Raw genomic sequence first — 22,362 nt, 5'->3', positions numbered from 1 at the left:
TGCCAGCATTATTTCTCGCTTCTCGCTTGTGTATGGTTTTCCTTTGCGAAAACTAAATCGCTCGCTGTAAATTCGCGTCTGCATAGTCGCACCCTAACTCCTTTCTCGCGATTAAGGAAGAAAAGGTAGATAGGTGACGACAGCGGGTCTACAATTTTTTCAAATTGCAGCCCAATAATTTTTCTATAAACGCAGTATTTACGAGGACACACTTCCCGCATAGTTTATACAATCTGTTTCCAAAATTTTTAAAAATTTATTATCACATAAAAGCATATATTCTAGTATTTTTACAAATTTTTTTCTAATTAAATATTAAAAAAGAACCATCGGACGAAAAAATAACAAATTATGGCTGTAAAGTATCGTCGCCAGGGGACCTTTTCAATCTACATTTTCCAGCGTTCTTCTCTCTGTGGATAAAAGGACGAGTGGACTCCGTTGCCGCTCATAGCCGGCGGTAACCAGACCCTAAACACTGGGAAGTGCGTGGGTTCGCGCCCCGGTCGGATAGGCTGGCAGCTAGGAGTTTTCCGGGTTTTCTCCTAGTAGATAACGCCTAAATAGGGGCCACCTCCCCATAAAAGTCCTCCCGGAAGGCGTTCTAACTCCCTTCGCGTACGTTAAGGCCGTCTTCTATAATGCCGGCTCGTCGGTCGCCTAGTGTTAATAATTTTACATACAGTATATTAATAATAACAATTTAATATTAAATTGTCATAATATATTATTATTTAAAAAGTTTTTTACTCCAAAGGAAAACCTTTTTCATTGTACGACGAGTCATCACCAGACTGGACGCCAACATTATACATGGGGTGCGAGAGTGGCCACAACCCAACTGCAAATCAGGAGCGTTATGAAAGCACGTAATTGCAAGAGACAACGAGTTGCTTTAGAAGCTGAAACTTCTTAGGCAACTGAAGCTTGTTCCCAACCGTCTATTGTTAAAGATGTAGAGATCTCAACGAGTGCAGAAGTGGAAGAAGCAGAGCCTTTAAAATCTAATGCATGGGTACAGTATAAACTACATCTTTAGTTGAAACTGTTACTTGCCAGACTGAATTTAAGGATAAGGGTTTAGAAAGCTTGCAACATGAGTGTACAAACTTAAAAACCGAAGTTTTATTATTAAAAAAAAAAATGTTCTTAATGAAGAGTTTTTTGAGGGTGATGACAACAGAGTTCATTTCATTTTTTTTTTTTTTATGTAAGTTCGCCGAAATGGGGGGGAGTTTTATTCCCAACCGTCGGGATGGCTAAGGGCTATTCGCATGTGGGTGGCGGTTTTGAGGAGGCAGAAAAACAAGCGTTTCACATAGAAACCGTTTATTTTAGTCGAAAATGCTTACATAAATTTAGCAATGGTCCTTGAGTTCAGAGCTTTAGGTTGTTTTCGGTTTCGGTCTGGTCCTACGCTGGAGGGGCCCCGTAGCAACGTCGAGTAAAAAGTTCGAAATTCTGAAGAGACGGTGCACAAAAGACGAACGGAAACACCACTATTGGAGGTGAACGAACACAACAGGTAGTCTAGAGGAAGCTCTTCTGTCCTTGATATCGGAGGCTTTATAATTTTCTCGGGATCGAATCATCGCTAATTGGCTAACTCTTCTCCTCCTCGCTTCCCAATTGGTTTCCCACCTGTCTCCAGGTGTAAATGGAGCTTCGTTAGGTCGCAGGAAAGGTCGACAAAAGAAGGTTCATCCGACACCGTCTTTTAGACTATGATCGCGTTTAATTGTTGACGACGACACCAACGCTCATTTTGATATATTTTTTTTTCTTTCAGGTTTCGTTTTGCTTTTTAAACTGCGTCTTAATTTTTAATATTTTTCTTTCTAAATTTTCTTTACCTAAAATTTTGTTTTCCCCGTTACTCGTTATGAGCGTCGACATCAAAGTCCGGTGTCGCCGACTCGACACTTATAAAAGTTATCATTTCGCGGTTTGACTTAACAAACTCGTACATATCCCTTTTGGGGGTTATTTCCGGGCCTCACATTTACTAGACTCGGCAATTTTAAATTGCTTTCATTGATGCTGAACCTTTTATTGCAAACGAATTGATCATCCAAATTCCAGAAAATTAATTCCTTTTCAAGAAATGATAGTATGTTTGATGAGACTTCGCTTAAATTTAAGTTTGGAAGATTTGGCTTACAGATTTAATATTTCAAAAGCCTAGCTCTTGATCTATAACAAAGTCTGACAAGCTGGCTTCGTATGGATCACCTTAACATAATGAAATTTTCTCTTCGTATAAAACTGCATCTCGTCCTGTTAGACTGCTAGAATAACTCGCAAGAAAAGAATCTTTTTTAACTTTATCCATGATGATAGAACTGCAGTATTTTTATAAGTTTAAACTGAAAAAAAAAAAAAAAAACGCTGCCAACCTGTCGAACAACAGTCCGTGCAAGCTAACTCTAAAATGGCGTATAATGCATTGTGAAAGGCAAGAAATAATAAATATAACTTTCCTACTTTTCGTCTCTGGTCCAAAAGTAGGGTACCGTTGAACTCATCTCTGTCCGAGTTATACTCAAAGTCCCGAAATTCCATGGGGAGTAATCTATACAACAGCCTTCAGTGTTTTTACTATATTATTCATTTAAAAAAGAATTTTTTCTGGCTCCTTATTGTCGGCATTTCAATATATTTTGTCTATTTGTGATTTAATATTAAAATTATTGAATAAATCATTACTACTAAAATTATATGTTTTAATATTAATGTTATTTTATTTTGCGATGTAAAAACAGTAAATAAAAACGAAACTATAAAGAAGTGGTTCTCAACCTTTTTTACCCATGGACCCCTTTTCCTCTTAATTTTTTTTTGTGTACCCCATAGACATTGCACAGGAAAAAACCTTACATTTTTCACTAATAAAAATCAGAAAGGAAAACTTTCAGAAATGTCACTTGACAGTGACATTTCTGATGGTAAAAGATTCTCCTAACAAACCCCCGGCTTTATAATCTCTCTTTGACCTTTGTCAATGAGATATATATGTCGTATACGTATTCAATATTTTAAATAATTTATATTTTAACCCTTATGCAAAAAATGAATAATAAATTGACAATATATATACTGTAGAAATTTAATTCTCAGTAAAACAATTGTTTTGAAGTAGAATCACCCTATAGACCACTAAAATATCACCGTGAACCCCCAATTCGGTATTTTTTTCTGTGGACCCCCAATAATGTTACTTGGACCCCAGTTGAGAATCATTGCTATAAAGCGTTTCATTAAAGCGGAAAAAATATTTGATAGAACCTAATAAGCTACATTTAAACTTATAGTATAAAATCAATTAATAACACCTGAATTTTGGTATTATATTTTTATATTTTATACTGTATTAGTAACACAAACTGTTTAAGATATGAAAATTCTCAATTCTTACGTATAAAATTCATTTGACATGCTCTCAGTAGACATGACTATAACCACGTGTTGTTTTGAATTTATCAATCCCGGAATGCTTTGCGCGAGAGACTTCAACCTTAGCGTTACGTGGCTCTCCACATACGAGTTGTAGTTGTTCAAGGTCCCAGAATATAATCTAGGACCTTGATAGTTGTTCACTGATAACGAGTATCGTCGTTGTTTAAAGTTAAACGATCGTATCTCTTGATTGATTTTTATACACTCAAGAAAAATCGAGTACTGAATACCATTATAATGTCAGTTAAGATAGCTGTGGTAAGTTTTATAAATTGCCATTTCTTTACGTGTAAATATGTGCAAACATATCTAAAATCAAGACATTTAGTAGCTTTTTATATATTCAAGGCTTGACAATATTAAATTTATATAGCTAAGTCCAAGTACTTTATGTATTTATGCAGCTAAAGTCAGTACTTAACAGATGATCACAAAATAACTATTAATTCCCAAAAATTTTACTAAGACAAAATTCCAGATACTGTTGGCCCTTGCCAGAGATTTTCAACCATTTCTATTGAGTAAAAAATTAGAAGGAATTATTAGTCAAGGGTAGTCCTTGATGAGTTATTCTGTTTCAAGGTTTCTCTTAAAGTTCAAACTAGCCAGTAGTTAATGTAATGAAGTAAGTAAATCACTTTTAATAATGAGTAAGATTGGTGAAACATTAATTTTTTTTGCACCAGTTAAAGGACCATCTTTAGATAGGAAAAATGGCATAGAATAAACAAGGGGAGATGCAGTGCAATGTAGGAAAACTAAGTAGATATTACCAGGCAGAAAAGAGGGATTCCTTGTCCTTGTTTAATTTAAACAAGTGTTGATAAATGTGATTATAAGTTTCACACTTTTCTTCATTGTTATGATGGTTTTGTCCACCTATCAATCTTCCTCAGGACCTAGAAATTAATCTAGTGAAAATAAAACTGTGTAGATTCTATCCTTTTGATATTGTCTTTATGTTAAGGGAGCTTCTGGTTTAAGTGACCTTGAAGTATAGCTGATATATGTATATCCTGCAAAAGGCTAGAGAAATATCAGTGTTTTTCCCCACTTTACTCATTATTAAGTGGCTTGCCTACTTCATTAGTTTTCCTTAAATGTCTTCTGATTAGATCAGATGCAACCAAAAACTAATACAGAGTTTATTCGGCTTCAGTTTTCAGATTGCAGTCCTATCCCTCCAACCATCTGTCCTTTGTTAATCTTGAGAATGGAGTTAGATAGATGAAAATTGAGACCAGATATGGAAAGCTTAGGGGCCAGAGACCTGATTAACTATATATGATCTTCCAGTCTGGACCAAAAGTTACGTGATTTTTTAAATTAAAAGATGATTAAAAATTGCAACCTGGCATTGTGATGATGTCAATAATACACATTTGACTTTTGTAGATTACTTTCAATTGCTTGCTAGGATCTATCAGATCTTTGTACTATATATATTTAGCAAACACTCTAATTTCTTAATTTATATCATCTAGTCTTAAACATGTGCCTTATGTACAGTACTGTACATGTTATATGGAAGAAACTGATAAAGTTTTACAGTACATTTATATTTTAGTAATATCATCATCTTGTATATATTATTAGATAACTTGTAAATAAGAGGTACTGATTTTAAATATTTTTTTAGGATACTGTTCCAATTTTTTTATTTAAATTTTCTTCAATTTCTTCGAGTTATTTAGCACTGCAGAAAACAAATTTGGGAACTATGTTCCTCTTGAATCCAAATTATCGTGGATTTAGATTTTTGTAGATTGTGTTTCAGGGATGGCCTATAACTTTGACAAGATGTTAATATAATTATCTGACAGAAATGAAATATTGTCTTACCTAACACGATATAAATGTAAATTTTATTTTAATATATTAACTCATATTCTTATTTATTTAGGTAACTGGTGGAAATAAAGGTATTGGTTTTGCAATTGTAAAAGCACTTTGTCAGAAGTTTGATGGACATGTATATCTAACAGGTATTGAATAATCAAATAATATTTAATTCAAAACCTGTAATAAAAATTTTCCATTATTATTTTAATATATTCTTAAAGAAACTTAAATATTCATAATTTATAAAATGTTTTGTTGTTTGTTTAAATTATTTAAATTTTTTACTTTATTTATTTTATAGCTAGTTTGTTTTCATGAAATAGTAATTTATCAAATACTGTATTCTCCCTTTTTAATAACATTCTTTAACTTTATTAGATGTAAGACTATTATATTTTAGCATAGAAAATTTACACCTTCCTTCCACTTTCTAGCAGTAACCAGGGGCGGACTGGCCATAAAATTTTTGTGTGGAAAAAATTATTACCGGCCCAGCCCATAAATAAAAAAAATTGACTTTTTTCTATTTATATTTAAATACAGTATATTCAAAATACAACATTGACAAAAATTGCAATAAGCACAAGTCTAGAACATTAATTTTTTATTTAGAAGTTTACTTTGTTGAGCAATAATATTAATGACATCATCAGAATCTATTTCATTTAAAATATCCTTCTCCATTGACATTAACACGAAGCTTCTAGATTTTCTTGCGAGATACTTGATCTTAATGAATTTTAACGTAGAAAAGTTCCGTTCACAGGACACTTGTGTTACAGACATAGATAGTAAATATTTGTATGCTCGACCAAGTATAAAATAAGCACCATTTAACACGTTATATCCGAATAATATATTATAACAACGAATAGGACAATTTTTGCAAGCTTTGCAGTAAGAGGATGAAATCGAATCTTTATCATTTTCTACTTGATCATCAGTAGAATGTTCATTTTTGTTTAATTTTATAAAAGTTTCACTGACATTTTCCTTTAAAATATTCCACGACGATTTAAAAGTGTTGCAATTCTGAAATAATATTGAGTTGCTTCTGGATTAAACTGTATTAAAATACTGCCTAATTTTTGAAATGCATTCTCAGGAATATTTTCAGAAAAATTTTTTGGATCCAAACATGCCAAGTCGTTATAAAGTAATTGGTTTTTTGTAAACGGTTTTCCATGCTTTGAAATGCAGTATCTAGTATGTGATTGCAATTACTTATTTCATACCTCTTGAATGGATCTCTTACCGGTAAATCACAAATATTTATTCATATATTCATAAATTAACATAGGTATACTGGAATTGATGCGAATGTAACATATCAGATATATGTCATCGAGCTTTTATTGTACAAAACCACCTACGAACCTCAAATTCAGTCCAGCATCGAAAGTAATGCGAAGTTGAAACGTTCTCATAAGTGGTTTTTGTATTTATTACTGACCAGTTCTAAGTCTGAATTGTTTTTAAAATATTAATCATTTTCAAGTTCAAACATTTTAAATTTCAATTTTGGAAATTAATAGTAACATTATTATTACACAGAAATTCTAACTTGGATATTTAAAATTACACATTAAAGATTCTATTTCCGTAAAATTTCAAATATTTAACATACGTTTTTCTATAATTCGGATAAACCACAGTACATTAATAGTAAAATTTGCAAAAAACCAAAAAAGTGAATGCGACGATACAAAGCGTTGGTAAAACTTTACAGCTCTATATGAAGTGTCCAGTGAAGTCGGGTTAAATTACAAGATAGTCCTTGCAATTAGGGTTGGCCCTCGGGTCTTTATTTTTGCGTCTTTAGTTAAAGGATGATAGAATTGTTTACGAATGTACATACATATACTCGCTTGGACTTCACTTAGTCTTGAAAAGGGGTCAAGCGCGTATGGACAGTCTACGAAAGTATATGTGCATTCGTACACAATTCTATCATCCCTTAAAGACGCAAAATTGAACCAACCCAAGGACCAACTCTAGCTGCGTCGAATGTATGTACGAAGCGAGCTCTTGGTATTTAGTATGATTACAAACGACTAGATGTCAGTATTTTAAATTTTTATTTTATGTAGCGTTATATTGTTTTGTAATATTTTGTTCGACGCCGCAGGTTGCCCATCTACAATCAACGCCATTGTGGGTGAATGGCAAACTAAAAATTAGTTAGCCGAACCTAAAAAATAGATTATTTTTTAATTAAATCGTTTGGAATATAGAGAAATTATTATTGAATAACATTTTTACTTATCTAAAATAAAGGAAATGATATAATTGGCCATTAAATCTGTTATGATTACAATCAACGTTTTGGTGGCTGGGTGAAAAACCAATAACTCGTGCTTCCAAAGATTCATATGAGTGATGAATAGTTTCTAGCAACGTAAACAAATGACCAATTTTGTCTGTTTTGATTATTTTTTTCCTAGGATGCTTTGTGTTTGGGCCGAGTCGGCCAATGTAGTGTTGGACTCGGGTCGGCTGGACTAATTTAACTTCGGCCTCTGGTAGGGCCGGGTAAAACGATAAAGGGCTACACATATATCTATATTACACCTAAAAATTGAAATTTATCTTACTTAACGAAAAAAAAATAAATGAATTTTTTTAAAAATAAAACCGAACAAAACGGTATATTATGAGTACATATTTAGAAAAACGGCCCAAATTGTATACGGCCCGTGTGGAATTTTCCACATATTCCACATGGCCAGTCCGCCCCTGGCAGTAACTGTAATAAATCAAGTCCTGGAATGTGCTGGTAATCATTTGTTTATTAAACAGTTTCTGTTGAAAAGTGTGAGGAAGCTGTAAATTTTTTATGTTATATGTTATTTTCAGTTTACAAATTCAATAAATTATACTTTAGATTTGAATTTACAAGAAGTATTTATAAAATAAGATATACAGTATGTACTGTACATTCAGATTGAAATTACTAATGGAAAAATTATTATATACAGTTAAAATATAAACATTTAAAAACCTAGTTGTCCTGTAAAGATCTAATATATATTTTAAGACTGTAATCAATATTGTCAAATTATTAGTTTTGGAAGCAATTTGTCTATAATAATATTATATGCAAAAACAGAATTTGAAATAAATATTAATTTTAATTAAATCTTTTATTTTTGAACTAGCTCGTGATGAACAAAGAGGTAGAAATGCTGTAGCTGAACTTGAAAAATTAGGATTGAAACCAAAATTTCATGTTTTAAATATAAGCAGTTTAGACAGTATTTGTCAGTTTCGAGATTATTTAAAACAAAATTATGGTGGCTTAGATGTTCTTGTAAATAATGCTGGTATAGCTTATAAAGTAAGTATTATATTTATTTATTAAGATATATTTATAACAAAAAAAATTGAATTCCAGTAAAGCGGGTTATGTTTTTTGTTATATTTTGTAGAGCCTGGAGATGTTTTTGCATTTTGAATCTATTTGAGAATCAAATTCAATAATGATAATAAATATTCTAACTTGTTAATTTATTGAAATGATAGAGTTTACACCACAAATTTTTTAAATTCAAATAACTTTTGCTGGTTGGTTGTGATTTATTTTTAAAATTTTACAATAATATGTAATATAAAATTTAATTATTTCTAAACAGCAGTGAAATGTATTTCAATCTCATGTGAGTTTTAATAGTCATTAATCATGTATCATTAAAATTTTTAATAAAACATGCCATAATTGTCAGCTTCTTTTCAGCTTTAGTTTTAGGGAGTGACATTGAAACAATATTAGCAATTGTGTATAATCAATCATCTAGCTATTAAAAAGTAATTGAATATATCCTGTTTATGAGGGGTGTTCAAATGAAAAGGCACGAAATGTTGTCACAACCAAACCGGTTGAAATGGCCGCTTTGGGATACTGTAGTGAGACATCTAGGGACACAAATGTAGTGTCTGGTGTGGTTGTGCATCATGCGCATGCACCTGCACATGATGCAGGAGAGAAGCAGGCAGTTGTGTGTTCCATTCAATTGACGTGGCAGTGCATGTGGGGATATCATAGCATTCATGTTGCAAAAGTCGATGATTGAGGAGCAGCAAGGTGTTATCAGATTTCTGACTGCGGAAGGTGTTAAACTGATTGATATTCATCGCCAGATGGTGGCCATATATGGGGGAGACTGTGTGTCTGACAAGTCCGTGAGAAAGCGGAGTGCCCATTTTCGTAAAGGCTGGGAGTGTTTGAGTGATGGTCCGAAACTGGGCCAGGCAAACACGGTAATCATGGCCGAACTCATGGTGAACATGGTACTCCCTACAGCCCAAACATGTTGCCCTGCGACTTCCATCTGTTTGGTTTGCTCAAAAAACATCTCAAAGGGAAGCACTTCAACTCGGATAACAAACTGAAGGACACAGTGGAGGACTGGCTCTTGTCACAGCCACAGGAATTCTGGGAACAGGGAATCCTTCAGCTCATTAAACGGTGGGATAGTTGTGCTTAGGCCTCTGATGATTACTTTGAATAAAGACTTCAATTATACCCACAGAGTCATTTTGTACCTTTTCATCTGAACACCCCTTGTGTATATATCAATATATATATATAAATGCATACATAAATGCATATATAACAGGATATATTCAATTATTTTTTAACATTGTATTTAACATTTATACATATATATATATATATATATATATATATATATATATATACATATACATACATACATACAAATACAAGCAAATAAATGTAAATTGTATAGATCTATTTATCACAGAACATTGCATATGGACATCTGGATTACATATATCATTAAAAATATAAATATGACTTTTTCACACAGGTAAACATCTTGCTTTAGTCCTTCTTTTTCGCCGTTACACCATCAGCAATCCTTAAAATTCACAAAGTTACGGAGACAACCTTCCTTTTTAGGCTACTGCCTCCTCAAAAAAAATGTAAAAATATAAAAACAGGTAGAGCGTCCTCAGGTGTTCTTTGCCACTATCATCATAATACATTTTTTTACTTGAATGAAAATTATTCTGAAAATAACTGCTGGAGTTGACATTCTTTTATTCATTCTTGATTGGGCTGCAATTTGAAAAAATTGTAGACTTATAAATTCCCACTGTAATCTGACTGTCTTAATTTTGAGAATGGAGTTAGATGAAAGCCAAAACTAGTTATGGAAAGATTAGTGGTAGGAGGCTCCGATTAACTATATATGAACTTCTGGTGCAAATCAGAAGTCAACTTATTTCAATTTAAATATTTTCACCTGAAAGTAGTTAGATTGATGACCTGCATGACTATTGCTAACGAAGAAGTATTATGTACAGGGGTCAGACACTACTAATTTGAGGAGGAAAGCACATATTTTAAATTAAAAAATTATCAAAAATATGATTAAAAATTGCAGCCTGGCATTTGACAATGTCACAATAAATAATTGCTGGTAATAATTTTTTCTGAAATTTCATTAATTTTTTATATGGTTTTATTGAAAATATATGAAACTAAAACCATAATATTCAATAAACAAAAATTGCTTGAATAAAGTACCAAAGTTATTTATTCTGGAACAAATTTTTGGTTTTAGTTTAGGTCACATTTAGTATGTATGTAAATTGAATGTAGTGTAAGGAAATAGAATGTAATTTTTAAGTTTATATTCAGTTTAAATGTATGCTGAAGCTAGCTTGAACTGAAGTGGAAAACATTACAGAATAATTTTAATAACCTTAATGAAATGGTTTTTGTTTGTATGGATGGCTTTATCTTATAATATTTCACTTTTAACAATTAAAACTGAGAAAATTATTAATTTAATATAAAATTTTATTTTCTTACATAAATATAATCAAATGTAATGAAATCATAAAAATCTAGCCAATGCCATCAAGTTAAGATTCTTTGTTTTCTTCCCTCAACTTTTTCCTACTAATATCCTTTACTATTTTTTGATAAATGGTATATACTGTATTTTATTTTAAAGAACTGCAAATGGCTTTTCTTCTATATGGCTTGTAGCATTCCAATTTTAGTCATTATATCTTACAACAATTTTTCCAGTCAAAATAAATCTCTATAAAAAGTAAATTTTCTATTTATATATAAATAAAGATCAATTTATAATTTAAACACTAAAGTGAAGTGCTATTTACATATTTTGTAATTTCATACCTGGTTTTTGGTTCTGTTACATCATCAGCTTTTTGAAATTGATAATCACAGAACTAATAAAGCATATTTTAGTTTTAATTTTAATTTGATTCATTATTATTATTTTTTTATAATTGTATTTGGAATATTTTTCATATACTGTATATCTGCTTTTAATATTTGGTTTTACTATTTTCACTGCATTTTTATAAATATCTAATATTTGCAATTACCTGGGGGCATTACTGTCGTTCGGTGCTGCTGGCGATTTTTTCTATGCACTTATCTTCACTGGAAAGACTGACTACTGTCAATCGTCTTCTTACTACTGTTTTCTTTTTTCAAAGTTTAGCTTTAAAATATTAAGAAGAATTTATTAACAAATTAAATTGCAACATTCTCCAGTAAAAAGGGGCAGACCACCACTCAATCGTACCAAACTAGAAAGCAAAAAGGATTCAGCTTCGTCTACTAATGTTCAACTCATAACCGACTATAATGCATATACCGAAAAACACTCTTTGGAAATTCCTTCTGTGCCAATTGTATTGAACCTCGACGCAGCATTTCAAAGTTCATTAATCCCAGGTGAGCCAGTTGAACCTTTTTCTATTTTTCTCCTAACTCGACAAACACATCTGACATCTCAACTACAACATTATGGAGTAAACTCTCCAATTTGATAAACACCTCTAATGAAAAAATACTTAACCAAATGTCCTTTATCAAAGAAGAATTAGACATAATCCATATTAGTGTACAGGAAACTAAAGATCAAAATAGAAAGATGAACGGTCAAATCTGTAATCTTGAACAAGAAATCACTAAATTGAAGATAGAAAACGAAAGTATGCAATTTAGAATGGACTCACTGGTCAATGAGCAGTATTGTAATAGTGTAATATTATATAGATATCCTGGCAAAGAAATCCCCACTAAACTGGAAGTCTACAATTTAATTAAGTCAACACTAAACTTACAAGAACTTACAATAGATGATTTGCTTGCTATAATTCCAATGTCCAAATTAGATCATCCACCTATTAAGATAACCTTCAAAAATATTCAGATTCGAGATTTCTTCTTTATGAATTTTATAAAAATGAAGCAGAAAAACTTGCCAAATGAATGGAAAGCTACTCAAATTGCCCAAGACCTAAATAAGAGCTCTAGATTATGACGGAAAAAGCTGTTGCCGTTTCACTACGAGTTAAGAAAGGAGGGTCATCTCTCCAAGCTCCGTGGAGATAGTTTGTTATTCGGTCAACACTCTGACTTATAGCTCCGTCTTGGAGGGTTTGGTTTTTTCGACTCCTTTACTCCGTTTACTGTACCTACTTCACAATCAAAATGACAAATTACCAATCAAAATAACCTTCATCAAGAACCAAGTATTGTAATTGATCATTCGCCAATATCTTCATCAGTCGTTTACGTTAAATCAAAAGATATAAGCTATAATAACTGTAACCAAAGAAATTCCTACTTTGTAATCACCAATTGGAACTGTCAGGGGCTTACAAAGAAAGTTTTTACCAGTGAATTTGCTTTTCTATTGAAAAAAACAGACATTCTGGCTATTACGGAGACTTGGATGACTTCACCACCTGACCTTCATGTCCAAGACAAAGATAACTATTACATTGTTACGCAAATGGCTCAGTAACCTTCGGGTCTGGGACGTCCTTCCGGCGGACTTAATTTAATAATTAAAAAAATGCTAGGTGAAATTATACTTATTCAGCGAAACAACAATTATATTATTGTTCATCTACTAATTACCAATCCAGACATAAATAATTTGAAAAATAAAGTACTGATAATCACGGCGACATACATTCCTCCCGAACAACTGCAAATCTTAAATGAAATATTTCGTCAATACGAAAATTTGAAAAACACTTCTCTGTATATTATCATTGTGGGAGATTTTAATGCCCGTATCGCACAAGCCATGGACTTACACTATAAAGAACCGAACTTAAAAATACATAATATTTGTAAATCTAAAGACGGTAAAAACAACAAGTTGGGAATTCATCTCCTTACACTAACGAAGCAAGCTCAATTATTCATACTTAACGGAAGAATCGAAAAAAATTACCTCTCAGAATATACTTGCGTAACAGCTACTGGTAGCTTAATTATCGATCTAATAATTTGTTCAGATCTATTTGTGGATTTATGCTCAGAACTCCAAGTTTTGAACCTCGACTCATCGGGCCATTTTCCAGTCAGATCAGTATTTGGATTAAAAGAAAATCTCAACTGCAGGCAAGTTTCTCCATGCTACCAGACAATTGTTTATAATTACGATCGCTTCCAAACTCAAATTAGTAATAAGATGAACCATTTACTATCTGAAGGATTGTTAGACGGCATAGAGTTTTTTTATACTAAATTTGAAAGTATATTAAAGGAGTATATTAAAATCCGGAAAATCAAAAACCCAAAAATTCATGGTCCAAAAAACCCATGGTACGATCTTCACTGTATCAGTTTAAAAAATAAAAAAAAACCAAAGCACTACATTTGTTCAGAAAATTATCTACAACTGAATCTTTTAAGCAATACCGGCAAATTAAAACTACATATTTCAATCTACTAAAAGCCAAAAAATTAAATTATTTTAAAAAGTTATAACAAAAAATTAGAAAATAAAAATAATGATTTATTTTGGTCAAGAACTCATTTGGTCAAGAGCCATTCAGAAACTAAGACGGCCGAACCTTGAGCAATCAGTCCATATAAAATTTTTTGATTGGATCACCTTTTTTAACAGATTTACAAAAGTTATTATCTCTCCATTGACTGAAGTAATAAATTCTGGAAACGAAATATTCGATTCACAGATTACTGCTGAGGAGCTGGATGTGTTGATCCGGAACTTGAAACTGAAAACATCCCCCGGATCAGATCAAATCACAACCAAATTCATCAAATTACTACCGCCATCTGGTAAGCAAGTTCTTCTCAATCTATTTAACTACTTTTATAACTACTCAAAATATCCACAGTCTTGGAACACAGCAAAAATCCTAATGTTTTATGTGAAATCTGGAAGTTAAGAACCTAGAAATTTCTGAATTTGTTCACTCCAGTTATAAACGACTTAATCAACAACATTCCATACCCGGGAAATTGTTGACCCTCGAATGGCAACGATTGTCCCCTAACTATCAACAAACCGTTATTCCTTCGGAGCAGGTAGATCATCTTGCACGATGGTTTATAGTTAGCGTCCGAACTAGTCGTTTATTTAATATCCCGGGAACACCTATGGCCCTAATAGTGATTCGTTTTCGATCACGTGACAAGTTTTCCCATCAAAAACTTATAAAAGACGCTTCCTTCCCCCCCTGAGGGGCTCCTTCGTCTCGCTTTTACGACGTGCACTACGCCATCCGCCGGACTCTCAAAAAGTTTCTAAGTTCTTTAAGTGCCACTGCCCTGCCTACGAAAAAACAAGCTCTACGTGCCATCGGCCCATTACCGGATTCTCCATCAGCCAAACTTTATCGTCACTTCTGATTCCGTCTATTACGGACTTGTTAAGAGGTATGAAAAATAATTGTAAACTCTCTCTCTCCGGCCCCTTTTTGTAAACGAGGGTAGAAGTGTACTTTAGTTCGTTTAGCTTTCATTAAATTTTGTTTTTGTTATAAAATGGTGTCTTTCTTGACTGTCGGCTTCGCCTTATCGTCGGCCCCATCCTTCCTCCTCCTCCACTCGCGTAACGCGTAACGCGCCGTCGACGTAACAGCCATCCTTGACAAGTGAGTCACGGGAAAAAGAGGTACGACTCCCTCTTACCTCCCCGAGATCTCACACATTGGTGACAATCGAAGGGGTGGCGTCTTTTTAGGCACCCCCGATTTCACATATTGGTTTGCAGGAGTGGGGTCTCGACTTTCTCGAAAAATCGATAAGGCGAAAAACAGCCACAGTCGGGAGAGAGGTCGAATTGAGTTGAATTAGGAATCATAGGAGTAGGGTCGTACTAGAATCTCCGACCTAGTTGTAAGAACTAACGAAATAAACATAATGGAAGACGATCCCCGCGATGCGGCTGGGCCAGCCCACCCAAATCCTAATCCGGCACCGAATCCCCTTACATTGGGAGGTTTAGGCGGAATAATACCCCTATTACCCGTATTCTCGGGAGAAGCAGGAGGCCCTCGGGTAACGGACTTTTTTGATTCGTTAGCCGATGTTACTAAGGTAGCGGCATGGTCCAAGGCCCAGATGCTGGCAGTGGCAAAATTAAAACTTACGGGTATCGCGAGAGAATTCGTCCGAAAGGACCGAAGAATAAAAGAAGTGGATGACTTCGACGAATTCAAGCGATTGATGATAGCGCGTTTTGAACGGGAGCCATTTTCCTTTCGATTATCTAAATTTTATGCGTGCGTGCAGAAAAGGGACGAGGACGTACAGACTTATGCTGCTAGACTCCAAGCACTGGCGATGGAGATAGAAATTACGCCGGAGCCTGGCGCGACTGCCGCCGAGACCGCGATTATTGAACGAGTTCAGAGGAAGGAGTTAGATGAAAGGCTTAAAGCGCAATTTTTGAACGGAATAGACATAAGAATCCGGCAGCGCGTAATGAGCCGTGAGGCTGAGACATTCGATGAGGCTCTAAAAGCCGCGATCAGTGAGGAAACAATTGAAAGTCTCACCGCGCATCCAAGAGGAATCATGCGAACAGTAAGGGAAAGCGATAAAACCTCAGCTCAGGAGGAGTTAGCGCAAGTAACGTCAGCGATGGAGGACTTAAAGGCTAGAATGGACGGACTAATCCGAAACTCTCCTCGTTTCGGCTCTAGAGATCCTATATCTCGCCGAAATCATCGAGGAGGCTATACTCCTAACTCCTACAATAACAATCCCAATAATAATCCGCATTTTAGGCGTAACGCAAATCGGTCGAACTCCCCTAATTGCCGAGGTGACCGCCCTTTCGGTCAGTCAAAATGGAATCTCAATCAAACCCCGAACCAACGCTCGCCCGCTTGCCGAAACGGCAATCCTAGCGACCGCTTTATGCGAAACGATTCACCCAGGCGACGTGAACCCGAAGGGGAGAGGAATAGGGTCAGATTTCGATCGCAGCCTACTGAAGAAAATCGAGGCAAATGGAAGGGCAATGTACGTAGTGTAGAAGGACGACGACCTCGATCTAACTCTAGTAAAGCCTCTAGGACCCCTCCTTTTTCCTCTCGAGAGATCCGAGGCTCAAACTTTGACTTAGAATGTCCGCCTTATAGGACTCCTTCGAAGCGAAATCGAAGAACCTCCTCAGTACGAATCACTAATTATACTTCCGCACCTAGCGAAGCTACATTTGACTGTTACATAGGTGGCAATCCCGCTATAGTGCAGATAGATACTGGTGCGAAGGTCTCACTTTTATCAAAGGTTTTCGCTAACTCTATGAAAGAAAGAGTACATATAGATCATAACAAAGACACAGACCTTAGAAGCGCTACGGGACATGTAATTCAGACCTATGGTATTATTAGCCCTACTTTCCAGATAGGAAATCTGCGCTTCCCCTTTGCCTGTTGCCTAGTTGATCACGATGTCACCTCTCCCTGTGACGGCATCATAGGCCGGGATATGATAACCGACAAGGGATTCTGTATTGATTTAAAGGGCCGAGAATTAACTATCCCTCCGCAGACAGTGATACCTATTCAAACCTCAGGGAATAATAAAAGAGCGGGAAGGATTCAACAGAACCAACAAAGGGAAAGAGGCCCGAATAGAGATAATAGAACACGAAAGAGAACAGAGGCTCCTCCACTAGAGGAAAATGTCGGCTCAGCGAAAAGGTCGTACCGGTCAACAGATCGGGAGGAAGGAAAAGGAGTAGTGTTAATTGAATCCTGTCAACTTCCCCCTATGACAGAGAACATAGTTACTGCTAGAATTGTTGGCGATAAGCGACCTAGTAAAGTCGGAGTAATCGAAACTGCTTCCTTCACTCAGGAAGGAGTTTCAGGAGTCAATTTGTTGGTGACCCCAAATAAAAAAGGACAAGTTCCCGTACGTCTTCGTAATGACACTCGTAAGACAATTAAGTTAGAGAAAGATGGTAAGGTTGGCACCTTCTTTGAGGCTATCGAAGAAAGTGAGCCCGCAGATACTATAAAGGAAGGGGCATCCACGAACCTATCGAAAGCAGAATTGAGCCACCTTTTTGATTGGACTGGCGTCCCCCGGAACGAGAAACGAGATCTCTTAAATTTACTATATAAATATAGGCATGTCTTTGCCGTGAATGACTATGACCTTGGCTACTGTAATATTGTGCAACATACAATAAATACTGGCGATGCGGCACCTATCTATTCGCCTCCTTATCGCATTCCCTACGCCCAACGCCAACAATTAAACGATATCATAGATGACCTCTTGGCCCATAATATTATCGAACATTCTACGTCCCCTTGGAGTTCGGCTGCTCTCCTAGTTAAGAAAAAGGACGGATCGTTACGCTTAGTAATAGACTATCGTAAACTAAATAAAATCACTAAAGTAGACCCGTATCCTCTGCCTTTAGTGCAGGAATCCCTAAGCCTAATGGGACAAGCGAAATACTTTTCGACGATGGATACGATTTCAGGATTTTGGCAATTAGGAGTAGGTGATAAGGAAAAGACCGCATTCTCTACGCCAGACGGCCACTATCAATGGAATAGGGTTCCGATGGGTCTTAAAACAAGTCCTGCGGTTTTTGAAAGGTCGATGGATTTCATCTTACATGGTCTCAAAGGAAAGACATGTCTTGTATACATGGACGATATACTAACATTTAGTCCAGACTTCCCTAGTCACCTAAAACGACTTGAACAAATATTTCAGAGACTCGGAGAAGCAGGCATAAAATTAAAACCTAAGAAATGCCATTTCCTGCAACGCCAGATAAAATTTCTGGGTCACGAAATTTCAGAACAGGGTATAAAACCCGATCCCGACAAAATAAAATGTGTTCTAGAATTCCCGAGACCTGAATCCGAGCGAGAAGTCCGCTCTTTCCTAGGACTCACTGGCTATTATCGGCGGCACATAAACTCTTATGCCACGATCGCTAAACCCTTGACTGATTTATTACGGAAAGATGTGCCGTTTGAATGGGGCCTTAAGCAACAGGAAAGCTTCGAAACTCTTAAACAAATTTTGACGTCGGCACCATTATTGAAGTCCCCTGACTTTACAAAACCTTTTATTTTGGCGACCGATGCGTCAAATTTCGCCCTGGGAGCGATATTATCTCAGGAAGAAAACGGCCAGGAGAAGCCGATTGCCTATGCGAGCCGATTATTAAGGAAACCCGAACTTAATTACAGCACTACTGAGAAAGAATGCTTAGCCACCGTGTGGGCAGTGAGGTATTTTAAACCCTATCTTTATGGAAAAAAATTTACTATTGTCACAGATCATAGACCTTTGAGATGGTTATTAGATTGTAAGGATTCTACTACTAATTCTAGATTATCGAGATGGATCATTTTCCTTCAAGAATTCGATTTTGATATTATCTACAAGGCCGGAATTTCACATAGAAATGCGGACGCCCTTAGTCGTATCCCAATACGTCAAATAACAGAGGTTGAACCCATCTTCTCCGTGCCACAATTAATAAATGCGCAACAACGTGATGATCGATGGAGACCCCTTATCCAAACCTTAAAGGATGGTGTAACTACAGGAACCTATAATAATCTTAACCTAGAGGATTATTATATCAACGAGGAGGGTGCCCTCTGCCACAAGGGCAGGAATAAAAAACGTGTGGATTGGTGGGAACAAATTGTTATACCTACCGCCTTAAAGGAATATATCCTGTTTACCTACCATGATAATCCACTAGCCGGTCACCTAGGAGAATTAAAAATGCGTACTAAAATCGCAAACTCGTTCTATTGGCCCGAAATGGCAAAGGAAATCAGGAATTATTGCCTAAGTTGTCAGAGCTGTGCCAAGCACCGACGACCGGGTCGACGGACAGCAGCCGAATTGCAACTGTTTGCCCCCCTTTCTCATGTATTTGAACGAGCAGCAATGGACATTGTCGGTCCACTCCCTCTTACGACAAACGGCAACAAATATATCCTAGTATTTGTTGACCATTTTACTCGATATGCGGAAGCAATTCCACTACCGGATGTAAGTAGTAAAACAATTGCTAAGGCCTTTGTCACTCACATCATATTGCGACACTCTACTCCTAGGCAATTATTAACTGATAGAGCGCCGAACCTAATTTCTAAGATGTTCGCAGAAGTGTGTGAATTGCTACACATAAAGCGGCTCCTTACTACCGCCTACCATCCAGCCTGCAATGGTGTGGTGGAGAGATTTAATAAAACTCTAGTTGATATACTATCTCATTATGTCTCGCAAGATCAACGAGACTGGGACGAGTGGATCCCTTATGCCTTATTCGCATATAACACCTCCGTGCATACGTCTACTAATGACAGCCCATTTTTCCTACTATATGGGAGAGATCCAACCTACCCTTTTGATTTAGTTACAAGCCCTGCCACGGTCTCCTATGACGTAGAAGACAATTTCGCTTCGGAATTACGTCAACGAATGAGACACGCTCATCAAACAGCTCAACTATATGCCGAACAAGCCGCCGAGACGAGGCAGGAACTACACCGCCGACAAAATAAGCCACCCCTCTATAGAGTGGGAGATAGAATACTACTAAAGGAAGTCGTCACGCCTAAAGGCCTAAAGCGAAAATTAGCTCCCCGGTGGACAGGACCTTATCGTATTGTCGAAATTCTAGGACCCGTCAATTTCAAAATAGAAAATATCCAAACCAAAAGAACACTACATGTTCATGCTGACAGAATTAAACCTACAACTGCTCGTAAGGAGATTAATCTAGAAACTGATATGACGGCCGATCAGTCCAGTTTACCGCCGACACAAGAAACAGTTACGGCGGCGCCCCAAACTAATATTCCCATTGACCCTTGGGACGAATTCATCTTGACCTCTATTCCCACTCCGCAACCGGAAGAACAACCTGAATCCGAAAGTGAGAGCGGAAGTGAGAGTGAAAGTGAGAGCGAAGAACCGGAGTTAGAGAGCGAAGTTACTTCCTCTGAACCGGAAGAGCAAGAGACCACTCCTCCCTATGCCCTTCGGAGTCAAGGGCCCGTGCCCGACCAGCCGTGGGTGCTTCCGAGACCCACTCGCAGCCGCATCCCGCGTTTTATTTCCCCCGCGACCAGTCGATCGTCTTCTCTTTAACCCACAATCCTACCTCTTTTGTTCTCCTTTTTAACTTACGGTAGCGATATCTTAATTAAAACCCGTATCGTCTTGTCGGTGTCTTATTGGTCTTTCTTTTTCCCTTTCAGACCTTCATGGCCGCCCCTGGGCAAGATCCTGCCCTCACGACCCTTCTGAGTTGTCCTATTTGCTACACCGTGGTACACCCACCTGTATATCAATGCACCAACGGACATATTGTGTGCTCATCCTGTCGACAAAGAATTACTACTTGTCCCACGTGTCGGGAGACCCTCGGGCATATTAGGAGCCTGGTGGCCGAGCAAATTGCCTCTACCTTGCAACTGCCGTGTACGAACGAATCCTACGGATGTACGGCACTTTTAAAGGAGGCGGACAGGGCGACTCACGAAAACACCTGCCCTTTTCGACCAGTTGATTGCCCTTTCACCCTCCACAATTGTAACTGGAAGGGAGAGTTAACTAATGTACTCTCACACATACAACAAGAGCATAAGCAAGTGCCCCTGTTACGGCAGGCATCTCTAATTTTTATGGGTATCCCCCTTACCCGATCAACTTCGCAAATTTGGGCCACCATGCTAGCCTGGAATAACCAAACCTTTTTACTTTCCGTAACTAAACCCTCCAGCTACTCTCCTTTTTGTATTCAAGTTTTCTTACTCTCAAAGCCCCCTGAGTCTTCTACCTGTCGTTATACAATCACATTTAAACGGGGCCCTAATACACTTTGCTGGAAATCCTCTTTTATCCCGATATGGAGTCTTGCTAATCCAAGCCCCCCCCTCCCCTTAGAATTACCCTCTGATCTAGTATACTCATTCTGTGGCCATGGCAATTTTAAATTTCATTTTGAGCTTTCCACCGATTAACGAGCTCCTCTCCTTCCCCTTTCAGAATGGCGGACTCCGAGGAATGGTGGAATCCCGACCTCCCAACCACGTCGACCAATCGAGGGGAGGTCGATATTACCGCGCTTCGGGCAGCTTTAACCTTCGCCCGGATGCAACGACAAAAGGGAGCCGTGCCCGCTACTCTTATTTTGCCCCTTGGACACGAATGCCCGCCGATATTAGAGGAATCCTTCCGAGAGGAAAATCGGCTTAGTCAAGAATATTATGATCGACAGGAAGCCATAACTCCGCACGCTTCCAGGACCCCTATTTTTCAACCCCCGGCTCGAGGGCGCTCCAGACCGTCACGGGCCGCAAGATCGGCCCAGCGCCCCCACATCACTAATTAGCTATCTATATTCCTCTCCGCCACCTTTTTGCATTATACCTATATTGTAGTCTCATCACTTAATGTATCATAATACTTGTAACCGTGTAACCAGGTATGGCATATATACGCCCAATATATATAATTAATATTTTCATAAATAAGTGTACTCTCTTAATAAAATAGTGTTTTTATATTATGCCAGAATGCGTGTCCATTTTTTTTTCGTTCGACGCGACCTCCGCGACTAGATAATCGACCTATCTCCGTAAACCCCTCTTTTAGCGCTCGATTTTTCCCGTTTCGACCTAACGGAACCTCATCATTTGAAAATTATCATTATTTATTCAATAAGGAAAGCTACTTCATTATAAAAGCCACGGGGATCAATTATTACTAACACCCTTTCC

At 36.7% G+C, this 22,362-nt stretch overlaps 2 protein-coding genes across 2 annotated transcripts; both read left to right on the top strand.

Annotated features, from left to right (window-relative positions):
- Positions 1 to 3,532: 3,532 nt before the first annotated feature.
- Positions 3,533 to 8,674, top strand: LOC136973533 (carbonyl reductase [NADPH] 1-like). Its single transcript, XM_067268259.1, has 3 exons — positions 3,533 to 3,714; positions 5,360 to 5,441; positions 8,457 to 8,674. The coding sequence occupies exons 1-3, from the start codon at positions 3,694 to 3,696 to the stop codon at positions 8,657 to 8,659; spliced, it is 306 nt and encodes a 101-aa protein (XP_067124360.1). The 5' UTR covers positions 3,533 to 3,693; the 3' UTR covers positions 8,660 to 8,674.
- Positions 8,675 to 20,844: 12,170 nt separating this feature from the next.
- Positions 20,845 to 21,268, top strand: LOC136973535 (E3 ubiquitin-protein ligase sina-like; the record flags this gene model as incomplete). Its single annotated transcript, XM_067268263.1, has 1 exon — positions 20,845 to 21,268. A coding segment is annotated over exon 1 (424 nt), but the record flags the coding sequence as incomplete, so codon positions are not given.
- Between the last annotated feature and the right edge of the window lie 1,094 nt (positions 21,269 to 22,362).

Source organism: Centruroides vittatus, unplaced genomic scaffold, assembly GCF_030686945.1.
Source record: "Centruroides vittatus isolate TY-2023 unplaced genomic scaffold, ASM3068694v2 contig_3193, whole genome shotgun sequence".
Lineage (NCBI taxonomy): Eukaryota > Metazoa > Arthropoda > Arachnida > Scorpiones > Buthidae > Centruroides > Centruroides vittatus.
Note: the sequence above shows the minus strand (reverse complement) of the source record. Positions and strands in the feature narration are given on the sequence as shown.

What these genes read in the sequence shown, in the direction of transcription:
- LOC136973533 (XM_067268259.1), top strand. Translation starts at nt 3,694, where the DNA reads ATGTCAGTTAAGATAGCTGTG. An exon ending in TGTCAGTTAAGATAGCTGTG is followed by an intron (nt 3,715 to 5,359) that starts GTAAGTTTTATA and finishes TTATTTATTTAG; the next exon opens with GTAACTGGTGGAAATAAAGG. An exon ending in TGGACATGTATATCTAACAG is followed by an intron (nt 5,442 to 8,456) that starts GTATTGAATAAT and finishes TTTTTGAACTAG; the next exon opens with CTCGTGATGAACAAAGAGGT.